Below are 23,694 nucleotides of genomic sequence, written 5' to 3' on the forward strand. Positions count from 1 at the left end.
GACACGTATATGACTTTGTGGTGCTGTGTGGAAAGGAACCCAGAAATGAATATTGTGCAGAAAACTTAAGAAACTGGAACCATGCAGTTTGAGCAGATTAAAGCTAAACTGGAAATAAAATAAAAATGCAACGAGTTTCATCCTGAGCGGAGAAAACAGGTGTTAAGCCTTGACAGCATTAGCATCTAGGTTTACATGTATCCAAGCTAATACTGTCAAGAAAACACCAGGCATAAAAAAAAAATAAAAAAAAAGTCAAAGTGTGAATGTCCATCTGTCAATCTGATTATTGAATTCCCTAAAGCTTGAGACACGCGGCAATAACAGCACCGGAACTCATCGACTATCACAGAGAGGTGCGTAAATGCAAATTTTCTGTTGTCTCTGCATTTTTAACCACTCCTCTCCACACAGTGTGAGCAAACAAAACTTGCTAGTTGTTCTCTCAAAGCCGTGATTTTATGTGTCTCAGGTGTCACGGCATATGAATATCCCCCCACCGCCCCACCCCACTGTAAACACTTAATATGATTCATCTAAAAGGCGGTCAATCAGTGCGCCTATCCACCTACCAAATGAATCCCAACAATACAGAAACACGTTCGCACATTGAAACACAAGGATAATTGCTTTTTAATGATCTCACATTATGCAAATGCTCATCATGTAGCCATCAATCTTGGAGGGAGTTTCTACCTGCCTGACCACCAGTTAATCCAACACACTGACATATATTATATGAGGAAAGTTATGAGGCAAAGACTTTTATGTACAACTTTGTCAATTTTTTTTAATTAAATGAAATAAATAGCCAAGAGAGAAGCCCAGAAAAGTGTTTTTTTTTTTTTCATTGCTATTCATCTAAAATGGGCAAAATGTGGCACAGTCATGCATTTAAAACTATGTTAGCACTGCATCTTGGGAAATATTTGAATATGCGGAAAACAGGAGGTTGAAAAACCAGAGCAGTGCATTATGCTCAATGAGGTACAAAGAGTAGCTGCACAGGGTAGATGGATACCTGAAATATGAAAGGACAGAAACAGGAAAACATCTTGAGCCTTTGATTAACACAGAAAAACTGTAGATTAAGAGTTTTTCCTTTCTATTTCCCTCCCCTATTTCTCTCCAGGATAATATGGACCCTTTGGAGATTTGTCAGGGGAAAAAAAGGAAAATCCAGAATTTCAACTCAAATGAACTGCTGGCTCTGAAAGCAGCGTTGTTATCCCAGTCTCTGAAACTTGCTGGCCCATGAATTATTCTCCCCGATTCTCAAAGTCAAAGTGAAGAGAAAAGTATACAACAGCAACTTAGGGAGTACTGTGTGCGAGTGGCAGAGAGAGAGAGCAGGAGAGAAATACTGTAGTACATTAAAGAAGCAGCAAAGAAATGAATTAAGCCATCTGGGAAGAGCAGGGTCAGCATGGGGCATAAAACCACCCGCATGACATTTATTATAAGAGAAGAAACATAGTTTAAAAATATCTAAAACTAGACAGATTTGCTCATCGGTCAGGTTTTGATTAAAAGTTTTAAGGAATAAACAAATGACACAAGAGAAGGGAAAAAATCCGCCCAAAAGCTTTAAGAGTCAGCAGAAGGAACAGTGATATTGATCCATGGACCTTAACCCTCTTTTTGTTCTGTGGCAGAGGGCGAATTTGTCATTCATACTACAGTATGCCTGTGCCTGAAATGGAAGTGAGTCCCAGAATTATAATACAAGGGAATGTTTAAAGTGTGAAAGCTGAGAGAATCACATGGTGTCAAGTTTCTTTGCTAATCTAATTTCTCAGGAGGGACTCATCACTTTGAGGATGCGGGTGCCTGAACCAGTAAGTCAGCATTTTCTGTCTTTTATCCATCTAAACTCAATTGAAAGGTCTTAATGAAGTGCGCAGTACAGGACATGATGGACTCCTATAGGTAGGCGTGCTTTTTTTTTCTAAACATTGTACTGGTTGGTGATGTGTGCTCACCCAATCAGGGCAAAAAGACAATTTTAGTGGCACTGACGACTAATTTTAGATGAGCGTCTGCAGAACACAGATTGGATCGTCATGAATACATCCTTGTGTGGGGTAACGATTACATTTCCTCTAAAATTTCCTTTGATCCTTATCATCCAGATGCCCTTTTGTCAATGGTTAAATCCCAAGCTACATCTCTTTGTTCCAGTTAGTATGCCCTAGCTATGTGATAGCATATCTTTGCGTTTTGTCTGTTTCCTTTTTTCTTTGTGGCAACAGCCACCAATTTAATTGAATTTCTTGGCTTTTAATGTCTGCATTACTCTAATCAGAGAAGAGTAGAGTTGTTTATCTCGACCTTGGTAGAATTAGCAGAGGGTATTTGTGGAGATGTAGAATTAGCAGAGGGTATTTGTGGAGATGTTAATGCACAAACAATTCTGCAAGATCGTAACCTCAGCTTTTATTGATCAACTAGTCCAAGGTGCTTATAGACTTTCCTGACACTGCCATGCACTCAGGAACTCTCTCTCACACACACACACACAAAAAAAACCAATTCTTGCGACAAGCTGCAGTAAACTCACACCAAATATAAACAATAGTTTTATTCTTTTGTCAGCCTTGTTTGCAGGTGGATAATTTTAAGATGCTACCACTGGCTAATTCATCAATCACAGACAGTAGAAAGATAGGGCTTGTACCAAAGAAGGGTCCAGGGAAATTTGCTATCTCACACAAACAACATGCAATATAACCTTCTGAGAGGGTAGCACGGCTGCAGGCGAGGCAGAACACAGCGGAATGCAAAATACAACCCCAAATACCCTAGGGCCCGGAGGCAAATTTGATTAAAAGTTTGTTTTTCTTCACTCTCAACAAACGGAGGAGCTCGTCGATGCGGCACTGACAGTTAATTGGACTTGGCAGGGCCACGAGTTCATTCGTCAGCATTGTGTGGGGCTGGCCTAGGAGGAGCAGGACAATCGATGTCCCTCAGGACGGCCTGTAATCACTGCAACACTCCAATGAAGTCCAGGGTTAAACATCAGGAGATTGCAGGTGCACCAAAGCATCTGAGAAAGACTGCTAATATGTTCCCTCTCCCAAAGCAAGGCAAGGACACAGCAACGCAGCACCCAAAGGACTGTGGCGATCCTCAAGCTATTATTCTTATCATAATGATCATGAGTCCAAGGTCCTGAGAGGTGATTGGGGCATCTATTACTAATACTTTGCTAATAAAATGTAATATCTGTATATGCGGTACAAGGTAGAAGATATATGTGGATGTGTGTGGATATGATAATTTACCCTTTATTTGTGCTTTCAACTTAATAACACTGAAGTATATATGTTTATAAACCCCATTAAATCTTGTGAAATTTAGCATATGTACTAAGAATAACTATCTGGGTACTGGGACTGACACAAGAGCTCAGTCTGAGGCGTCACAAAATGAAGCATGGGATATTAAAGCAGAAAGCACATTTCTACTACACAGATGGGAAAGATGAACACAAATAAATCATGGCAAAAAAATAAATATTCATTCCATGATTCTAGCTGCTTTATTGGGTAAATACTGAGAATTCTCAGATTACTAACGCAAAAACATAAGCAATCATACTAACAATAATCATACTTGAGCTACATTCACAACAGCTGACAGACATATTCAAACAATAATACGACATCATGACTTTTAGAAGTCAAATCATCATGGCTGATGATACTACTACATACTTACTGGGGGGCAAATGACTACAAACATTTTTTAAGACCATGAGGAGTCTGGCCTTCTCAGGTTTTTGAAGCCACTGGTCAGAATAGAAAAATAATGACACTCATGGATGGGAGGAGTTTTGTCAATTCTGTAGAGACCTAACAACACAGATCCACGGAGCATTTTGACACCATGTGCAAATGTGTCCAATACTCAAATGACTGAAACAAACAACGCGTTAGGCCACAAAACTAAGTGTGACTTATAGGCTGTAACATGATCCTAAAGCTGCTTTGTTCTGCATTAGTATTCAGGAGATATCTTATCTCTCTAAACTGTTATCATAGCATTTCAGCTATTTTAGACACACTGACCTTCTCTTAAGGACAGGAGATAAGGCTTTTTAATGTCCTTATTAAATCAAGCCATCTATACAGGCTCTCAGAGCTGGGTGGTGTGTTCCAGGAGCCCTTAACTCTCTCTCTCTCTTTCTCTCTTACTGACTAATGACAAGCATGAGGGTGATAATGACCCTCAGAACTTCATGTTATACCATCCTAACCATCACCATGCACGCATGAGTATGACATCCACCAGCTTTTTATATGTGAAATACTAAGAATTCATACATGCATCTCTCTCTCTCCTCTCATATATATATATATATATATATATATATATATATATATATATATATATAATCACAGTATGCAGCAGACATATGGATGCACAACACATCAAACCTTGAAGCAGATGGGTTACAGCAACTGGGTGTCACTCCTGTCAGCTAGGAAAAAAAATTAAGTTGCCTATAAATGTCCTTTATCAATGTCTCATTCAGATGTTAGGGAGAGAATTTGGTGTAAACAACATGACATTATGGATCCATCCTGCCTTGTTTTAAAACTTCAGGCTGGTTATAATGGTGTGGGGAATATGTTCCTGGCACGCTTTGGGTCTCTTAGTACCAACTGAGTATTATTTAAACATCACAGCCAGCCTGAGTATTGTTGCTGTATTTTTTCTGACCATATCCATTCCTTTATGACCACAGTGTACCCATCTTTAGATGGCTGCTTCCAGCCTGCTGATGTGCAATGTCACAAATTTCAGATCATCTGAACAATGTTGAGTTCACTGTTCTCAATTGGCCTCCACACTCATCAGATCTAGACAGATAAGATAAATAGATTCTATCTATCTATCACACGCATACATACAAAGATACATACCTAACCCCCACCACACACACACACACACACCTACACACACACACACACACACACACACGTCAGGCATTCTCCCAAAAGTAATGGAGCAGTGAGCTCTTGGGGAATAATAAATCCTGCTTAATGGGATGGTACAAAAAAATCTTCAGAGGCTGGCAAAGTCAATCTGCATGCTTGGCCAATGAGGCTTGTATGTACAGAAAGTATAAGAGACATGTAAGTGTGTGTGTGTGTGCGCGCGCGTGTGTGTGTGTGTGTGTGTGTGTGTAAAAGATTATGATTATTGTACTCAGTGAGAACATTTTTCAGTAATGAATATTTAATTCATTTTGGATGTGTGCACGTGTGTGTGTGTGTGTGTGTGCTTGTCAGCTTGTAGCCAAGAATGCTGTCAGCTGTGGTGTGTGCGCCACATTTCATTTGATGGACTCAATATCAGTCAGTTGAAGTCTCTGCACAGTGATTTACACTACACATAAGTCACACGAGTCAGTGTGAGGCATGCAGGGAAAGATCTGAGAGGCGTGCTGTCTGAAGCACGTCCTGAAACATCTCTTTCAGAGCCCGAGCAGTGGCATCCACATGGTTTAATCTTTTCTGTTTAACAGTCACCACTGGGTTTTAAAATTGCACACAACCAACTCGAATTACTAAAGTTAGCATGCAAAGTCCTTCTTAAGTTCTAAATAGCAAGTAATGGACTATTAGTGAAATAAAAAGTTTAACAATTTGTGCTCACTATTTCAACTGTCCAAGACTATAGTTATATATTAAGTTGTTAGAGTTTTGCTTTTGAATGCAAGGCACTACAAATTTTTCCTAACTGCACCCAAGTAGAAAACAGAATGACAAGATATATATATCAAAGTTAAGATCATGTGGACCTTTATTGTTAACAGCACAAATTAAATAGGAAGTCGCCCACATTACCTGTTCCACATATTTTCACAATGCCCCCAAGTGGCAGTGTGAAGCTACAACATGTATATGCAGGCCTACAAAGCTGTGTGTGGAACATATATGGATAGAGACTACCAGCACGCTACCATGTCGGGACCTTAAGCACAGCTTTTGCATACTTGGCAGTACACAAAATGGCTCCACCATCCACAGGGAACCCGGAGTCATTCACAAAAACAAACCTCTGCGAGCACAGTAGGCCTCAACTGCACTGATGCAAGCAAACACTTGCACAGCGGCACGAGGCTCTATAGATCGGTCCGTCTTCTGTCCCCTTGAGAAAAACTGTTGCCTGGGCGCTTTGATCTATCAAAATGAATGAGGCAGTTGGCATCGACTGAAATAAGCAGCAAGGAACCCACTTCAGAATGATAGAGTTAGAATATTTATAGTTCTCCAAAAATGCCTCTTTACATGCTTGTATAATGAGGAATTCAATCGATGTGGACGTTTTTTTAAAAACACGATTCACTTTTTTGCTTGCTGTTGTTGACGTGCAGGCGTCATCTCAAAGAAAAGTGACTTGTTGAAACACACACGCTCACAAACAAACGTTCAACACTGTGTCTCTAAGATTAATGAAGGGAGAAGTTTCGGGAGCAAAGTAAGGTGACATTTGGAGTGATGTGTCAAGTGAGAGTGAATCTCTGTGTACTATGCCGATGTTCAATGTAATTCAGTCCCTTGGTCTTTGACAGCAATGCATATCAATGTCCTGCTGCTGTGGGATTGGAGAGAAACCATCTGGCTTAGATGCTCTTCTGAGAATAATGTGTAAATACTGTCGACGTGTGCCAGAGGGAGTCCTCGTGAGAGTGTTTTTCAAGTCAAAATGAAGTTTAACAGCTTCTGGTCTGTTGGTCTTGGTCGGGCTACTCTTTCATTTTACATCTACAGTTGTTGGGGCAAAACAAGCTAACAAAGCTAAAAGCACAAATCATTTAATTCTGTTTGAGCCACATTACTGTGATTGCAATCCCAAATTCCTAAATCCAATAAAAACAAATCATTGATTTAAATCCATAAAAATGGACAGTTTTAGTGGTCAATTAGCATTTGTAACATCTGATCTGGTGCAGCATAGCATAAAAAAGCCATTCATCAGCCACATTTATCAATTAACCACGTGTATAGCACACACAGCAATAGCTGCTTTGCCATCTGAATACATGAGGGAGGAATATGTTACCTCATGGGCCACGGCTGACCAAACACATTAGATTTGGCTGTTAAGTGTGATAGATTTCTTTTTAGAATGCAAGGGAAGCTTTGCGGTTAACAAACCTGAACTACTTCTTGGACTTTCCAGATACTTATATCGGTGGCATTGATTCTTAGAATTTCTGCACAAGTGGGCGTACATTTTCCACCACGATAGGGGAAAGAAATCTCCAAGAAGGCTGAGGAAAGAAACATTAAAAGCTTCATATGCACATTTCTTCTCCCCGAGCACCAGGAACATATCATTATCTGCCTGAATCACATGAAATCAATGATAGTGCTTCATTGCACCTAATATTTTACAAGCGATGGCAGTCACGGCTAAATATACCTTACGACATCTATCTTGATCATTCTTTTTATTTGAAAGCTGTTATTACTGTAGCAAACAGTGACCCGGTGTGACAGACTCATCAAGAGGGATTAAATCACAAGAGCTGAAAAATACACGGAAATAAAGGAGGGGAGAAAAAAAAAGGACCAGGTCATTTCTCTGCAACTTCACGAAGAGTCTACTGCTAAACCCAAGAAACTCATAAGAGTCTCTAAAAAACTTTATATAGATTTTATTCAATAAACTGATAATACTCTACAAAGATTTGATTTCCCGTTTTATCTCATACTGTGTGCTTCTTTTTTTACGCTAACATCTAGTATATTTGCTGCAAACTACAACCAATAACAGCAGTAGCATACATCAGAAAACTTAAATGACTAAAGACATACTGTTCGGTCCCATGAGCAGAGCTCCATCTATCTGAATTGCCATTGCAAAAATAAATAAATAAATAAATCTGCTGCTGTCCCTGCTTTATTGAACCTAATATTTTTTGTCCATTTTTTTATTTACATGGTGGAATTCCTATTGTGAACATTGTTATTTCTCCAAGACAAACCCTACTGACAAAACAAAGTATACATAGTGGCACAGAGAGGACAAATAGATGCATTTCAATATGAAAAGAAGAGAAAGCAAAAGAACAGACAAAACAAGCACAACATTGGGGGGGGGGACAGACAAAAGCAAACATTAACAGGTACAGGGCACTCTTTCAATGCCCTAAACTGTTAAATTAAAAAATAAACAACTGATTCATGACAAGTGATTAGGAGAACATTTTCAAGACCACGTTCCACAAACACAATGTGCAGGCATTAGAGCAATCACACTAACCAACAGCGGCAATTAATCATTCATCACTCTGGGAAAACAAAGCCTCCCCTCAAAATACTCAAAATCCACACATGACAGAAAGCAAGCATCACTCATTTGCTTTTTCTGTTTTATGTGTGGTCCACATCTACCAGTGTGTCCTTGAGATGAGTCTGAGACACCCCGGGACTCGAGGCAGGTCACAGGGCAGGTCTGGTCTCAGTGGGAATATAGCTTCAGGCCGAGAAAAAGGATGAAATGTTTTCTGGCTACAGCAGGTGGACAACAGCAGGCGAAAACAAAAAAACAAACCAAAAAAAACAAACAAAAGAAACCAGGCTAGATCTCTCTTCAGCCTTCGCCACCACTCCCAGCACAATTTACTGACTTTCTCCCACCTTATCGCCTTCCCTTTTCTGGCAACAAACAGTGCAACTCTTTATTTCCACCACCTGACCCATATACAAAACTGTTTCCTGGTGGGTGCTGCTCCAGAAACAAAGTCCAAGCCTTTGATCCAGCTCCAGATCATTGGCTGAAAGGCTGTCACTTCAGCTTTAGACCGCACAGCATCCCACGGCAGCTCTTCATCTCCAAGCCTGGACGGCACACTTTTTCTTTTTTTTATTTTAATCACATTCACAAATCCTTTGTCATATGATGAGCTCATTTTGCCTTCTCACCAGCTATGGAATTGGCTTTTATGTGAACACAAACACCTCAAGTCAAACATAATAGTGGTAAAATAAACAGCAAATAAAGCATGACATTGATTGTGTTGGAGCTGATTTGGTGTTAATGTGTGTATTTCAGCCCACTTGTGCCATAATATGAAGCCTGCACCCATTTGCATAAAGACTTTTACCTAACCGCCTCATCTGTCTGTGCTGAGCGAATGCAGAATTTACAGTGAAAGACAAAAAAAAAAACCATGCTGCACCATTTACACGAAGGAAAAAGAGGGCAGATTTAATTTAAAAATTGGCACACATTCCTTATTTCGACAGATGAAAGCTCGTAAATGAAAAAACCTGGAATCATGCCTGGTATGGAAATCTAAAGTTATGAATAATGCCTCTGTCTCAATCATCAAGTCTGTTTTAACAAGGTGGATTAGCCAAGCGCCTGCAGGCTCAAACGCACACACGACTGCACTCCTAACCAACTAAGAGTGGGACAAGAGTCCCCGAGGGCCCTGAACCTCACACATCCTCCCTGTTGGACCCTCACCAGTCTGTAGGAGTGAGCAGCAGCAGCAGCAAACAGCTCAGGCTTGTCATTTATGCCCATGAATCCACCTCCGATAGGCCACTGCTGCTGCGCAGGCAGCTGATTTACACACAGTTGCTAATCAGCGAATGGCTCTCCTGCTAATGAAAACTCATAGATCTATACAATAGCACTACTGATTTGATTTTATCTGCCATAACTCATTCCTAAATATGCAACGGTTAAATGCAACTGGGAGTGGAGAGTTGAAGTTAAGAATTAGAGGTCAGAAATGTTGATTCAGGAAATGGTGATATGTTGCCATGGCTATTGCTATATTTGCCCTGACCCAAGTATAAAAGGCCTTCTGTATCTACATTTCTCTGCTGGCATACATTTCACAAAGGAGAAAATAGACTCTTCCCTCCTGCCTGGCCTCAGTGACACTCCAGCATTTAGTTGATTGCAGGATGAATATGTCTAACTCCACCCTCCCATCCAGCTCTGGGTGCTGAGGAAACCCCAGTAAATAGAAGACCAATACAATGGCTTGTTTCAGCTTGGCACTGATTCATCATCGCACTGAACAAGCCACAGACATCAGTCTAATCATGATTAAGACCATAACAGAGAGTTTTGTAGACGGGGGGGGGGGGGGGGGGGGGTGGAATGCAACCATCCATCCATCCGCTATATTCATCAGGCAAATCACTTCCACTTCCAGCAAATGAAAATGAATTCATTGTAACTTACCTGTTCCATTGGCTGTGCTTGCTAAGAAGAGAGGATACAAAGCTGAGCAGCTTTGAGGTAGATGGGCATTGTGGCAAAACACACTGAGAGCAAAGTCTTATGGACTAACTGGCTGTGAAGCCATTTAGAAATAAATGGGTCTAAATGGTTAACTGGAAAATTAAAAGAAAAGTGCCCTCACCACTGGAGCAGTCCAGTCCTCCCCATCCGGGCTCACACTGGCATGTATCGGGAGACACGCAGCGACCGTGGACACACTCCTCTGTGCACAGAGCTAAAATAGACAAAGACATTTCCTCATCAGCACAGTTTATAATTGCATTGGAACACACACACACACACACACACACACACACACACACACACACACACACACACGCAGAGTGTAAACCGTCATTAAAGCACTAATAAACAGCATAATGAAAAGCACCAAGATAACAGCTGAAAGAAAATGGCCCATAAAACTGAACACTCAATATCTCCTGAATACCATCAAAGGACTGAATCTTAGCTCTGGCGCTCATATTTAACATCCATCTCAGCTACTTGACAATAGGCTAAACGATTCGTTAGCAGCCAAAGTCCTTGGTCAACACTTGGTTTATCATGTAGTTTTACTTTTCACAATGACTCGCTATCGGCAGGTCGAGGCATGACGGAACAAGCTGTAAATCCTCCCTAATTTGATCAGCCAGTGCTTTGTCATATAGTGATGTTTTAATGTAGCAGGTCCAGGCACTGCAGTGTTTACTAAGTATGCAGTTTTCTTGATCATTCATATTGAACAACACAGCGCCCAATTGATTGGGCTGGCATTAGTATTCTTGCAAGTGTGTTCACAAAAGTTGGATTTGTTTTTTTCTTTGAGCTGGAAAATAAAGTGACCCATGTGGATTTATTTTTTCCACAGTGTTTCAAAGTAAGAAGGAAAAGGATGACAAAAATAGGTACTTAGCATTAATAACTATATGGCAGCCAAGGTCATCTGGCCAACAGGGTTAAGACAGACAGGCTCTTATCTGAGGAAGGAAACACGACGAGAGAGAAACTCCGCCTGATGGGAATCAGCAGTCCTCTAACATGGCCTGTGGAGGGATAATACGCAATCCAAGGGCGGCAGAGCAGACAGTCCATCCCCTTAACTGATCAGAGCTCATCCAACACTCCAAGTTCTGCTTCCTTTGTTCCTTATTTTTTTGTGATGTGGTCAAAAGTGAAAAAGGGACAGGGGATAGCATCTAGCAGTTTTTTTTCTTAACAATATAAGTCCTGTGTTCAACACTATGGCACCCATCCTGCAGGCACAGAGGTCAGGAGGAGCTGGCTGCAGGCCTGAACAGTGCCGCTATAGATTATCACTCAGTCAGGCTTCGATTAAGCTCCACCACCAACTCAAAAGATGCAGCAGGAAAGGAGAAATAGGAACGCCAGACAGCAACAAGCTGGCGCTAATCGCAGAAATGCTCCCACGGCAAAAATGGTAAACCAGAGATTGAAAGATAATTCAGGGCAGATTTTCTGAACATCACTCTGGCAGAGAACTGTCTAATTACAGTAAGCCAGCAAAAAGAAAAGGGGGAAGAGCTTCAACATTTGTGCTGACGAAGGTAGTGAGATCGACTACCTGTAATCAATGAGCCCACAGTATGCAGAGTATTCAAAGAGAAGAGGAGACGAATTCAATGTCACCACGATGAGTTGATTTCGTTTAGTTTCAATCAGCAAATTCTGATCAGCGAGAACAGGGAAATGCAAATGTGTCACATCCTTTAGAAAAAAAAGAAATATGGAAATGAAGTTTTGAATATGGGAGAAAGGATAAAGCGCACCCTTCTCCTGAGATCTGAACCGGTGTACTGAAGGGATGGCATAATAAAGTAGGAGGTAGGTCTTTCATTTTAATTGAAATTCATGAATCACTCTGCCTAACTCATGTCTAAGGAATCTGTTGGAAAATTGAGTCTTTCATCTAGATAAAAGGCTAATCTAACTCATTATGCAGAGGTGTTATCAGGACGGGGAACAATGGAGCTAATTGGTGATTGTCATGCAGTGTTAATAAATTTAATATTTTTACCCAGGAAAACCACAATCTTTTAAAACGTTGGATATTATAAATCTTTACTGTCCCTTCCTGTTGTGGAAAGCTTTCCTGCAGTAACCAAAAGAAAAAAAAGGGTCTACCAGTGCCATTGTTTTGCCAGTGTTTATGATTCTTGTAGTCGTAGTGCTTTGTAGTGGAAAACGCTTGAAACAAGGTGATGCAGCTGATGGTTGAATCATTCTAAGACAGATGCCAGCAGAACCTATCAAACAACTTCCTGCATAACTTCTTTTCCGGGCCTCTGTCTAGCACAGAGACGATTTATTTTAAAACTGTGTCTTTGAAGCATTAAAAAAATGCAACAAAGCCAAAAATGAAAAAGAAATCAAAGGCGTACGATCCCTTTCTGGAGCCAAATCTCATCATCTTACTGATGGTGAAAGCTCAACTGTGAAACTTATCAAAACCCGACTAATTCTGCAGCGAAGGTCTTTTTTAAAATGGACAGGCAAGAGTCACGCAGGAGTCATCTGGCCTAAATGTTTTGCGAAAAGAGAGACTCAGAGCCCCGCAGAGCCTGTCAGCCTCAGAAGATATTACGAGCTGTTGTCATTAGTGAGCTCATCTTGCTTCCTTTGCACAACTGTAATAATCATGCTTATTAGGTGGGAAATGAGTTCCTCACATCCTCTACATAGACTAGTTACATATTAAGCTAATGACTTACGACAGATCAAAGGTCACAGAAATAATCAACACCTCTCATTGGAAACTTCAAGCACTAATTAGAAAAAGCAGATCAAAGTTCAGCGTATCACGGAGCGCCTTGACAAAATGTTAAAAAAAATAAAAATCACTTCTTACAGACAAAGCGAAACACAACAACAAACAAAGAAAAGGCATCTTTTAAGAGCGTCGGAAGCATTAGCATTTTGTGTGTTTCTGTAATGCTTGCTCCACATCCCCAAATTCATTAACTGCCTCTCACTGGAGCTAATGTGAGTGCTGATGTGGTGCCATATGACAAAAAAAGAAAGGAGGCAGGATTAAAAGGCAAACCCTCTTGAAGCTTTTCTGACTCTTAATGAAACAGACTTCATGGGGAAAAGCTACACTAAACTAACAATACACAAGGGAGGGATATTTTACATTCAGTAAACAATAAAATGTCTCGAAATAGATGACTTGAGTTAATTTTGGTTCGATTTCCTCTATAATGCCCCCTTTTGTCACTGCATGCAAAACAGCTTGGGGAGTACAAATCTCTTAATCCTAGTAGTGAGAGTGCTAGGATTAAAAGAGAGCAGTCTGCAAAGCCAGCAAAAAGCAAAAACTGCCCTCTTGGCCCCTATCAACTCAATCTCCTCTATTCACCTGACACAGGCCGCAATGGCCTGATACTGTATTATACAAAAAAATAAAGCACGCTTATTGATAAAGACGAGCCAAATTCAAGAGGCGGCATCGCAGTTAGCAGATTCACCTTGTTAACACCCTGAAAAGACTATTAATGAACAAATGTCTCTGTTGTCAGTTAAATGGTTAATGAATACATTATTGATCAGTCTGCTCCTCACTTCTCCAGACCCCCATATAATCACACGGGCTCTCACTCTTTGTTGGCTGACTTCCTGGGGAGCTGTTACCCCGAGGCTAGGAAAGCTTAGACAAGGACAAGCTCAGCTGTGGTCAAAGAGCACACGGTGGGGTTACTATATCAGAAGCTAGCTTATGTTGCAAAAGATGATGAAAACTATTATTGAAGACCAATTTTAATTAAATTCTTTTTTAAGGCAAATGAAATATTCAGTGAGGTCAGTGTAACAAATACTGTGAACAGCTTGCAAAAGTGTTCAGTTGAATGCGTGCGAGTGAAATTAGACATTGAAGCTACGGAATTGACAGTGAATGACTGTTTTAAGCGCACTGTTACAACCTAATTTTCAAGGCCCTTGCTCTTTTAAGTTATTGAAGTCTGTTGTGGTTTTATGGTGGGTGCTATACATCCTTGGTCTGTAACCAGTATGCTCTCAGCTCGTTAATTTTTCTCATTGTTATACAACTTCAATTAAGCTACTCTAACAGAAAGAGCAACGCAGGGAGCAGACCATGTTGTAAAACAGTGAGTGACCTTATTAAATCATGCTCAGTCATTTTAAATTGACTTAATGCATATTATACATGGTGGCACGCTAGCAAAGAAGGCAGGAGTGGACTGCTATTGAGGGATCAGACAGGAGACTTGGGCAGCAGCGGCCTGTACGGAAGTTGCGTCTTTACTTGCAAGCCACTCAGACTAAAAATCAATCCTAATATTTTATTTTCTTAAAATCTCCTGCAGATACAACCTGAAATGTCGTGAGCAAAGACTTAGGAATTAAAAAAAGGTGCACTCACGAACACACAAGTCTCCGCTTTCAAAGTAACCAGGGCAACACTGCGAGCGGCGCCTATACATGGTCCTCACTCCCCGCCGGTAAGCTGTCTTATAGCTGATCCTGAAAAAGCAGACACACAGGGACAGCTACGTGAGGTAAAGAGTGATCCTTTCTGAAGGGCAGGAAACAAACAAACTCGAAACAGTAACTTAATGTTTTGTTATTATTTGTCATTTTATCAAAGTACGCACAGAAAAATCATTCTTAAGTGGAATTTTACCCCAAATAAAAATCCGCTTGTAGGAGGTCTCTGTTTACTCATTTAGTTGATGGAGCTATCAACCTTGATGAAGCAATTAAAACATAACGTCTTCAAAACAACACAATTACAGTCACTGGCATCCTCTGGGGGTACAGTAAAGGTCGTGCTACTTAAAACAAAAAACAAAAAACAAGTAAACTATAATAAGGAAACAAATTCTGAGACCTACAAACTCACCTGTGCTTTGTGCATTTAAACCAGTTGAGGATGTCTGTGCATCTAGTGTAATAGATCTGGTCGAATGGGTGAGCGTAGGATTCCTGGACAGTCACCGCATAGCTGAAAGACAAATGTTTAAGGACACCAGTTGCAGAAAAAAGGACTGTACCATACTTGCTTGTACTCTGGCTTATTATTTCTACCCCTTTAAATTGTGGTAGAGATTTAAAATGTATTCTCTTCAAAATTTTAGATTCGGATGCTGTGCTCTTTACTTTTTACATCTATTTGACTCCTAGAATTTTCAGCATGGTTTCTGTTTAAGATCTTAAATGTAAACAAGCGCCTGTTAAAATCTTGAAATGCCGGTCCTACAGTCTCCAATAATTTTGGCTTTCAGTCCCACCGCAGGCACAAAGAAAAGCAGCCATTAGTCTGGGCTTCTTGTCATCTATTAAATGTCTGAGTGTTGTAATAAGCTCTACCTAGGAGACATTTACCCTTTGAATTTTTTACATGGTTTGACTTAAATAACAATTTTAGAAAAAAATGGTGAAAGGTGGCATTATTTAAAAAATATTACAGGGAAGTCAAACATTTTAAATATTTGAGCAGCCAAACTTTGTTTGTTTTTCTTTTTTGTGAATAATCACAAAAAAATCATTTTTTAAATCACTTAGACCTAACCCTACCCTAACCCTAACCCTATTAAACTGGGTCAGGTTTTACCAGCTATAGCAATAAAATGCTAATTATTAAGAATCAGAAAGTCACTGATGCCATTTTCAACACAACATGTCGTTTTCCTGCATAGTGAAGCTTTGACTTTAAAATAAAGGGTATGAAAACGCTAAAAAATAGTTGATATTTATGATATATGGTCTGCGGATATTGGAGGACCTAAAAGCCATAACCATACTGCCCACTTAGGGAATCCATTTCGATGCCAACAAGGTGGAACCACAAAGTATCCTCACCTTGGTCAGGCAATAAACCAGATAATATATCTTCACAGCTTTCTTTCCTCCCCTTTGCGCCACAGACAGAAATTATTCCTGCTTATTTCTCATAAGTGACACTGCCCAGCAAAGCTAATAATTATTCAGGCTCTGTGGCATTCGCGATTGATTGGGATGAGAGTACACTGATCAATCTGCCTGTGTATTTCATTTGAAGCAGCAGCACCTCCCATCTCTCCGAGCTTGGCAACTTGAGCCGCTGTGAGATCAATACTGCTGTATGGACTTTGACAATAGATCAGAACTTTGGTTAAGAGAAGATATACTGAAAAAGTTTCAGAAGTGACAACGTCACTCATACGAATCAGCGTTTTCAGACGATTAAATACAAGGGAATGTGCTTACCTCTCCCAGTGGCTGCAGACATTGGGGTCATCTGGGTTGAGACTCAACGCACTGGTGGTGAGCGCAAGGAGCAAGGCCAGCAGAGGAACTGATGACCCCATCCTTCACTCTGAGAAGGAAACAGGGAGGAAATGTAGACAGTTGGGTGGTAGATGATAATTTCATTACATTTAAAGGAATAGTTTGACCTTTTAAAAACTGGCTTATTTTATTCCTGAGAGGTTTACCACATTAAGCTTCATTTGCTTGTTTGTATGTTAATGTGTTTCGTGTATAACAAGCTGCTTGAAGCTAATTGCCCCTAGTGGGATTAATAAACTTGTTTGTATTATATTGTGCCAGTTTGTTCGGTAAGGCTGATGTAATTGCAATTTCCAGGTTCAAATGCTTTTGATGACAAACACAAGCGTAAACTCTCCAATTGATTCATCAATACTCTGAATACTCCAGTATTGTGATTGTCTAGCAGTTATCTCAGGTGGAATAATGAAGGGTACAATATAAGCATCAAAAAATAACAGTATTTAGAGGTTGGGAATCACAAGGTTAGCAATAGGCTGCGCAGTTGGTCTGTAGGTTTTTGGACAATGACACCAGGTTTAATGTTGAGCTCGATCACAGCTGTTCAGACCTTTCTATTTGTAAGTGTCCTCACTTTTTGTGACTCTTGTTTTATAATGGTAGACATTAGAGATGCATGAGTGGCGACACCAAGTTCCCCAAAGTAAACCATGGGGGATAACTGTGAAAAAGTTTTTATATCAAACAATCTAATCAGACACTTAAATCACCCTCACCCAGATTAACATGGACATAGCTAACAAAGGGAAAGAGCTCAGAGGCAGCTGCAAGTCAGCAGCCTCAGTATTAGCAAAATGATCAAAGAAGTTATGAGGAAAATGATGGATGAAAAAAAAGAAAAAAGGGTTGGTGTCTGGTGAATTTAAACAAATTGGAAAAATATGTAAGTGCAATTTGTTTTGTTATACAAGCTTGTTGCACCTGCTTTTGTTTGAGGTAAAAATATATCAGGTGAATATTCGTGTACAACAACTCACATTGACTTAATTATTTATACCTTTTTTCAGTAGCAGAGAATTGTTTTGAAAATTGTTTAAAGGAGAGAAGATTCTGTTTCTTTCTGTAGTTTTGGGGAAAATGTAAAGTTTAATAATTTATTTTATTATGTGAATAATATTTTACACTGAAGAAAAGTCGTTTTTTTGTTTGTATATGCTCTCATTTGTCATTCTTAGAAAAAAAATTGCAATTGGCAAAAAGTCAGTATAAGCATGTTAAAAAAGAAATAAATCAGAAATTTCAATCAAAAACGTACAACTGGTGAATCTCTACTGCATATGGATGGTTACCATGGATATGGCTATTGACTAAATATACAATATATCTGGGATACTATTGATTTGTGGGACTTGAAGTTTGACTTAAGTGGACTATTTAACTCTCAAATACACCATAGCACTTTGTCCTCTGAGGTACTTAAAAGGACACGAAACCTAAATTTTTAAATTTCATTATTTTTTCAAACCCTTTAGTGGTAACTCTGCCATAGAGTAAGACTCAACTGTGCTAAGCTAAGCTGACCAGCCGTTAGCTATAGTCCCATATAGTGGTGCATTTTCTTAGTTTATTGCCCATAAAAAACACACCAAACTATTTTATTTAAGTAGTTTTCACCTTGAAAACATTGTGTGTTCAATGGACACCTACTGTAGCAGCAACCTTTGGACCTTCTGTATAGACGTAAAGTGTCTCACTTGTGTTTTCTAGGAGGCAGCTTGCATGCCATTCAGAAACAAAAACAGAAAAAAAAAACTTTTTATTCCACACATAAAAAAATGGAATCCTGGTTATATAGCTTTGTTGGTAAACTGTGACAGTCAGAAAACTATTGCTCCATGTCCTTGATGACCTTCTAAGATGCATATGCTGGCCCACCAATCTACTACATCTGCCTAGACTACAACAGAACAGATTCACAACAGCCAGACGAATTAATGGAGTATAATATCCTAAATCACAAAATAAATTTACATAATCAAGATCAACCATTACAATTGGTGCAAATAGAAGATCATAATAAAATATTTAAATGTGTCTCAAGCAGAATATTGGGCTAAGTTATCTATGGCTCTAATATCTACAGAAATGAAACCACCCAGTGACAGAGACAGACAGGCTGTTTACCCAATCAGGATTTTTCATTAGGCAGAGAAGAGCACATATCATCAACAAAAGTGACAATGACAGATTAGGTATAGTAGTCCAGGTATAACACGTGCATGACTAACACAGCAAATTTCAGTTTTGCACAGTAGTAATAAAATACACAAGTATGAAGTACACAGAAATGTTACAGCGTGGCATTTTGAGCAAAAATAATGAATTGTAATAGATTCAACATGATGTGTTTGTACAACTCAACATGTAGTGATACATCCATGTGTGGGCTGCGCGTGCTCTGCATGTGGTTTGCCGTGTTATGGGATGTGTTCAATATTTCAGAGTGACTGTATCCAATAACGCACAAATTCACATGTTCAGCTAATCTTCTGCATTGATAGATGCATGTAGTTCACTCACATGTGAAAGAAAATCAATCAGAGCTCCACTTCCTCTGAGCAGCAGTTCATCTGAACAGGCAGAGGTTAAAGCCATGTTCATTTCCTTAACAGGATGATTAATCAAGATACACATGTGTTATGGGCTACAGCTGCTCTCATATTCAAGCGCTGCTCTGAAACAGTCGGGTTATACGCTACTACAGGGACACTGCTTGATGAACCAGAAAGCTTTTACTGTTTCTTTGATTAGACCATCTTCCTCTGCCATTTAATCTGAATGACTGTGGACAAGCTCAATATTTTTTTTATTTTTTTTTTATTGTTCTCAATCACTAGTCTGAAAGGGGTTAAGAGGTAATAAAATTGGGATTATCCTAAATATGTGGCAAGATTAAACAAATCAATGACTATTAGTAAGCTTTAGAGTGTGGTCTGCAAGCAAATTAAGTGCCACAGTGCCCTCAAATGAGGAGACAGTGACAGATCTAATAGCCAGAGGCGTGTGGCCTAAAGCTCACCTAATCTTGCAGCCTGTGGTCTCTGGGTGTTTTTGGTGGCTGCTGAGGGGGCTCTGGAAGCAGAAAAAACACAGAAGTGCCAGTGCGCACACATACACTTGCTGGGTGAGGTGATGACAGGTCGCAGATCTGTGGGAGAGAAGAAAAATAATGAGCTTATGATGACACACAGAAGACACATGCTTCCTTGCTCGCTCTCACATGGACGCACGCACACAAACTCATAAATTTCTTATGGGATCAAGAGTCTCAACAGGCATATAGTTCAACAAAAGCTGCTCTTGAAAGGCCAGTTTACGCTGCGCAGCCTCCACATTCGAGCACACGGTTCCCATTTCCACCTACCTGGTATCCACATCCACACTAACTTACCCACAGGAATAAAAGCCTGCATTAACTCAAGAGGGGCTAATACAATGAACTCTCTTCACGTTTCAAACTCTGTGAGTGGTTTGTCCACAATGTGACAAGATCACATTAACTGTGATCATTAACAAAGCCTACACAAGGTTTATTGCAATAATTTGGAGAACATTCATGTGTTTATCATTTTTCTCATTACATGGCTTTCGCTGGGAGGTCAGAGTGTAGGTTTGAGATTTTTCCGTCCTTCATTTGCTATGAATTCTAAATTAAGATGCAAACACAGCCACAACAAAATAAAGGCTTAATAAATACTTTAACATCATTTCTTATTCATGTAAATAGTTTCCAAGGCCCGGCGATGAGAGGGAAGACTAAAGAATTACTGTAGGTCCACTTATTACGTCTGCTGAACATTAAGTCAGACTATGCTAGTCTGAAGCAATTTTAAATTTGCAGCACAATTATACAGCCGGTCAACAAATACAAAACAATGCACTCCCACTGTTATTACAACAAGCATCAAGAGAATGCTTGATTTGATTGGGTTAAAATTATCACCGTAATTATTTGGTTTGTGGGGAAAAATAATCAATACAGCATAGTATTGCAATATTTTGTCTATGATACAGAGACACCAAATATTGATATTTTATTAAATAAATTAAAATACTGTGGGAATGTTATGAACAAGCCGGCTTGAGTAAGCTTTCATTAAATTAGCTGGGTGCACTTAGCTTGACAAAGCTATGCCTATATTCAGAGCAAGCTAATGGGTCAGTCACACAAGCAAAAAATAGGATGGAAATCTTGCATCTACAATAAAAGGAACAAAAAAGAAAACTCCGTGGCTACTTTGTGATTGTTTTGAATTTTTTCACCAAACTGTTGATGGTGTTGCACACTATTGATCACAAGGTCGGCTAAGAGGAGGCAAACTTTCTCCAAACAGTCACAGTCTCACTTGGGATGACTGCAGTCACTCTCAGAGACGTTGTTGAAGGTTTGCAAATAATCACTAATCTCTAATTTAAAAAAGGTGACAGATAGCCAACATGTTGCCATCAGTTTGAATGAGTCTTTGTCAATTAGCCAACTTGAGGGGACTCGGCTCAACTGGCTGCCAGCTGGTTGTAGTCCGGTTATATTTCTATAGGACAGGAAGGCTGCTGTGCACAAATGTAACAGTTAAATGTACATTTCTGTTGATTGTGAGTTTCCATCTATGTAAACAACAGATGTGTGATTTTCGATGATTTATCACAATTACATGCTGTATTATCAAAAACAGATTGGATGTAATAGCCAATTTGATCCCATTTGGTTGCTGTCAGACTGATATCAGGCTGACTGTCTCTTATGGCAACATTTAAAATAACAGTCTCATTTTGCAGCAAAAAAAAAAAATGACTGAAGTGAGATCGTTTTTTTTTTTTTTTTAAACCATCAAAGGCAGAACAAAATGCAGTGGCCAATTTTGATTGGAAATCAAACCCTACGTGGAGATTTAATTCCAAATCCTAGCAAATCCTGTTAGATCTGGACAAAATCTACCTCCAGTGAGATATATGTGTGCAGCGCAGCATGCGTCAGGAACAGCTTAGTGACATTAAAAATGTGAATGTCAAGGACAAAGACCTAGTTAACATTTTGCAATGCCTAATCACATGTTTGCTATTTCCCTTAACATGGATTTTAACATTAGAATGCATTGTTGGGGGCAAGCAACACGCCCTTTAATTAATGTTGAAATAACTTCTCTTCATTGCTGATTCTCCGTACAGAGAGCACTGCATAAAAGACAAGCTGGATGAATATGACGGTTATCACTCGGGGCTCTCCTGTATGACTTCGCACTGTATCTGCTCAAATCCCTGAAAATAGATTCCCTCTTTTTTGACGAGAAAAGTGTTTACACCAACAAAATGCTCTCCAGAGACCTCACTCAACCTAAATGTATTTCACTTCTGCTCGTCACCACTTTGATTACTGTGACAATGAAACCTTCTCACCGCTGTGCTGCTCCCAGTGAAAAAACAGCTGAAATAGCAACATCATTTAGGTACCGAGGTTAGACGAGTGCAAAGAACAAGCGGCAGAGTATAGTGAAGGTGTGTGTACGTGATTATATGGACTTCTGAATCTTGACAGGAACACCCGCAGTTTACATCGGACACCTGCCTGCAGAAACATTAAGTCCGATGAGACGGAGCCACCTTTGTCCCTTGCACTGCCTATCGGCGGGGACGTCTGCGTGATTAAAGCCATGTGTCTTCAGTGTGTGACTTATTAAAGTGCAGTGCAATTAACCACCCTGTCCCCTGGCTGACCAACTCCTGCACTCTTCCATGAATGATGCTCAGCAGGCATGACTGACTAGCACAAGTTAGCTCACCTCCACTCTGTGGACCCCCTGCCACTTTCAGGACCCTCTTAGTGCTAAATTTATCACAATGCTCTGTTTCCGCTAGCTTGTGTGAATTTACATAATCAAAAGCAGTCAACAAAAACAATGGCATCGCAGCCTTATCTGAGGCAGCGTTAGAGAACGCCGATCAGTCACGAGCTTCAGCCTGTAACATGTCTTTGCACAATCAGCCTATTATCACAACTTCAAGCAGAGGGCTCGTATACAACTTTTATGAGAATTCTTCCAGCCACTCAATCTGTTTTGTAATAACTACTGAAGGATTCCCGCAGCAGCCTAATCTGAAGTGATCTAAAGGTTACAGCAGTAACCACGCAGCATAGAGTGCCAATGAGATAAGCCCCACTGCTGGCCACCTCTATCTCTTGCTGGGGGCTGTGAGTCATTAGGAGTCAGGCCTCATTACAGAGGCCACAGTGTGGCACACTGTACGCTCTGGTTCCCCTGGTTTCAGCCAAATACCTGAGTGTTAAGAGGCCAGAAAGAGATGGTTTCTCTGCAGGTACAACAAAACTACAAAAACTAGGTTCTAAAATCTGCTTATGAGTTGTATATTTGTATGTATATTTCAAAGCTTTATGATAGTGTTCTAATGAGAACCAATAGTAACTATAATCTGAGGGTACTGGTGCTTTATTTTTGAGCATTTGCTACTTTATAATCAATTATATTCAAAGTTAAATTATTATAAATACTTTTGGTAGCACGTTATAATAATGTCACACTATTAAGCATTATTAAGGTATTAGTAAGTGCTTAATTCATCATTTATATAGCATTACTCCTCCTTAGTGTGCTATTTATAAATACAGATATATTATTAAGACTATGATTGGCATCAGAGTGTGACATTATTAATATATAAAGTGCTACAGGTAGTAGTTACTTTGCTGACTAAAACTTGTGACATCTTTATGTTTTCTACATATTTTTTGTCTGTGACCTAAATTGCTATAGATTTAACAGTTTTTTTATTTCAAACTTGCCTCCGCCTCAAATCATGAGACTAAAATACTGTTTCCCTGTATCATATACCTATTAATAATATCAAATAATATTAGTATAATAACAGTTTGCTTCCAACAGGACCAACATAATGAGAGCTTATGTTTAAGAATAGTTTCCTAATGACAGGAGTGACTTGATTGCACGTTTGAATGCTGGTGATTTTTACATTTTTGTATTTTTACTTACGTATTTTTTTGGTTTTTTGGTTTTTTTGTTGCTTCACATTACTTGTTCTGTTCCTCTCTATACACAAATCACTTTAAAGAGACTAAGTGCATGCACTAGCATGGCAAGAGTACTGAAG

At 39.6% G+C, this 23,694-nt stretch overlaps 1 protein-coding gene across 7 annotated transcripts in view; it reads right to left on the reverse strand.

The window, feature by feature from the left end:
• The window catches only part of megf11 (multiple EGF-like-domains 11), a 77,188-nt gene that overhangs the window by 40,888 nt on the left and 12,606 nt on the right, over positions 1-23,694 (reverse strand). For 4 of the 7 annotated variants that reach the window (XM_040025833.1, XM_040025829.1, XM_040025828.1 and 1 more), the window contains exons 2-7: positions 19,592-19,720; positions 16,492-16,600; positions 15,146-15,247; positions 14,666-14,766; positions 10,406-10,498; positions 10,225-10,245 (exon numbers count right to left, since the gene is read on the reverse strand). In XM_040025833.1, coding sequence (XP_039881767.1) covers positions 10,225-10,245; positions 10,406-10,498; positions 14,666-14,766; positions 15,146-15,247; positions 16,492-16,592 — 418 coding nt within the window. In that variant the 5' untranslated portion in view covers positions 16,593-16,600; positions 19,592-19,720. The remainder of the gene's footprint in view (positions 1-10,224; positions 10,246-10,405; positions 10,499-14,665; positions 14,767-15,145; positions 15,248-16,491; positions 16,601-19,591; positions 19,721-23,694) is intronic. The other 3 variants (XM_040025834.1, XM_040025831.1, XM_040025830.1) reach the window with 1 other exon arrangement.

The sequence above is a fragment of the Simochromis diagramma genome, unplaced genomic scaffold, assembly GCF_900408965.1.
Source record: "Simochromis diagramma unplaced genomic scaffold, fSimDia1.1 OVJJ01000293.1, whole genome shotgun sequence".
NCBI lineage: Eukaryota > Metazoa > Chordata > Actinopteri > Cichliformes > Cichlidae > Simochromis > Simochromis diagramma.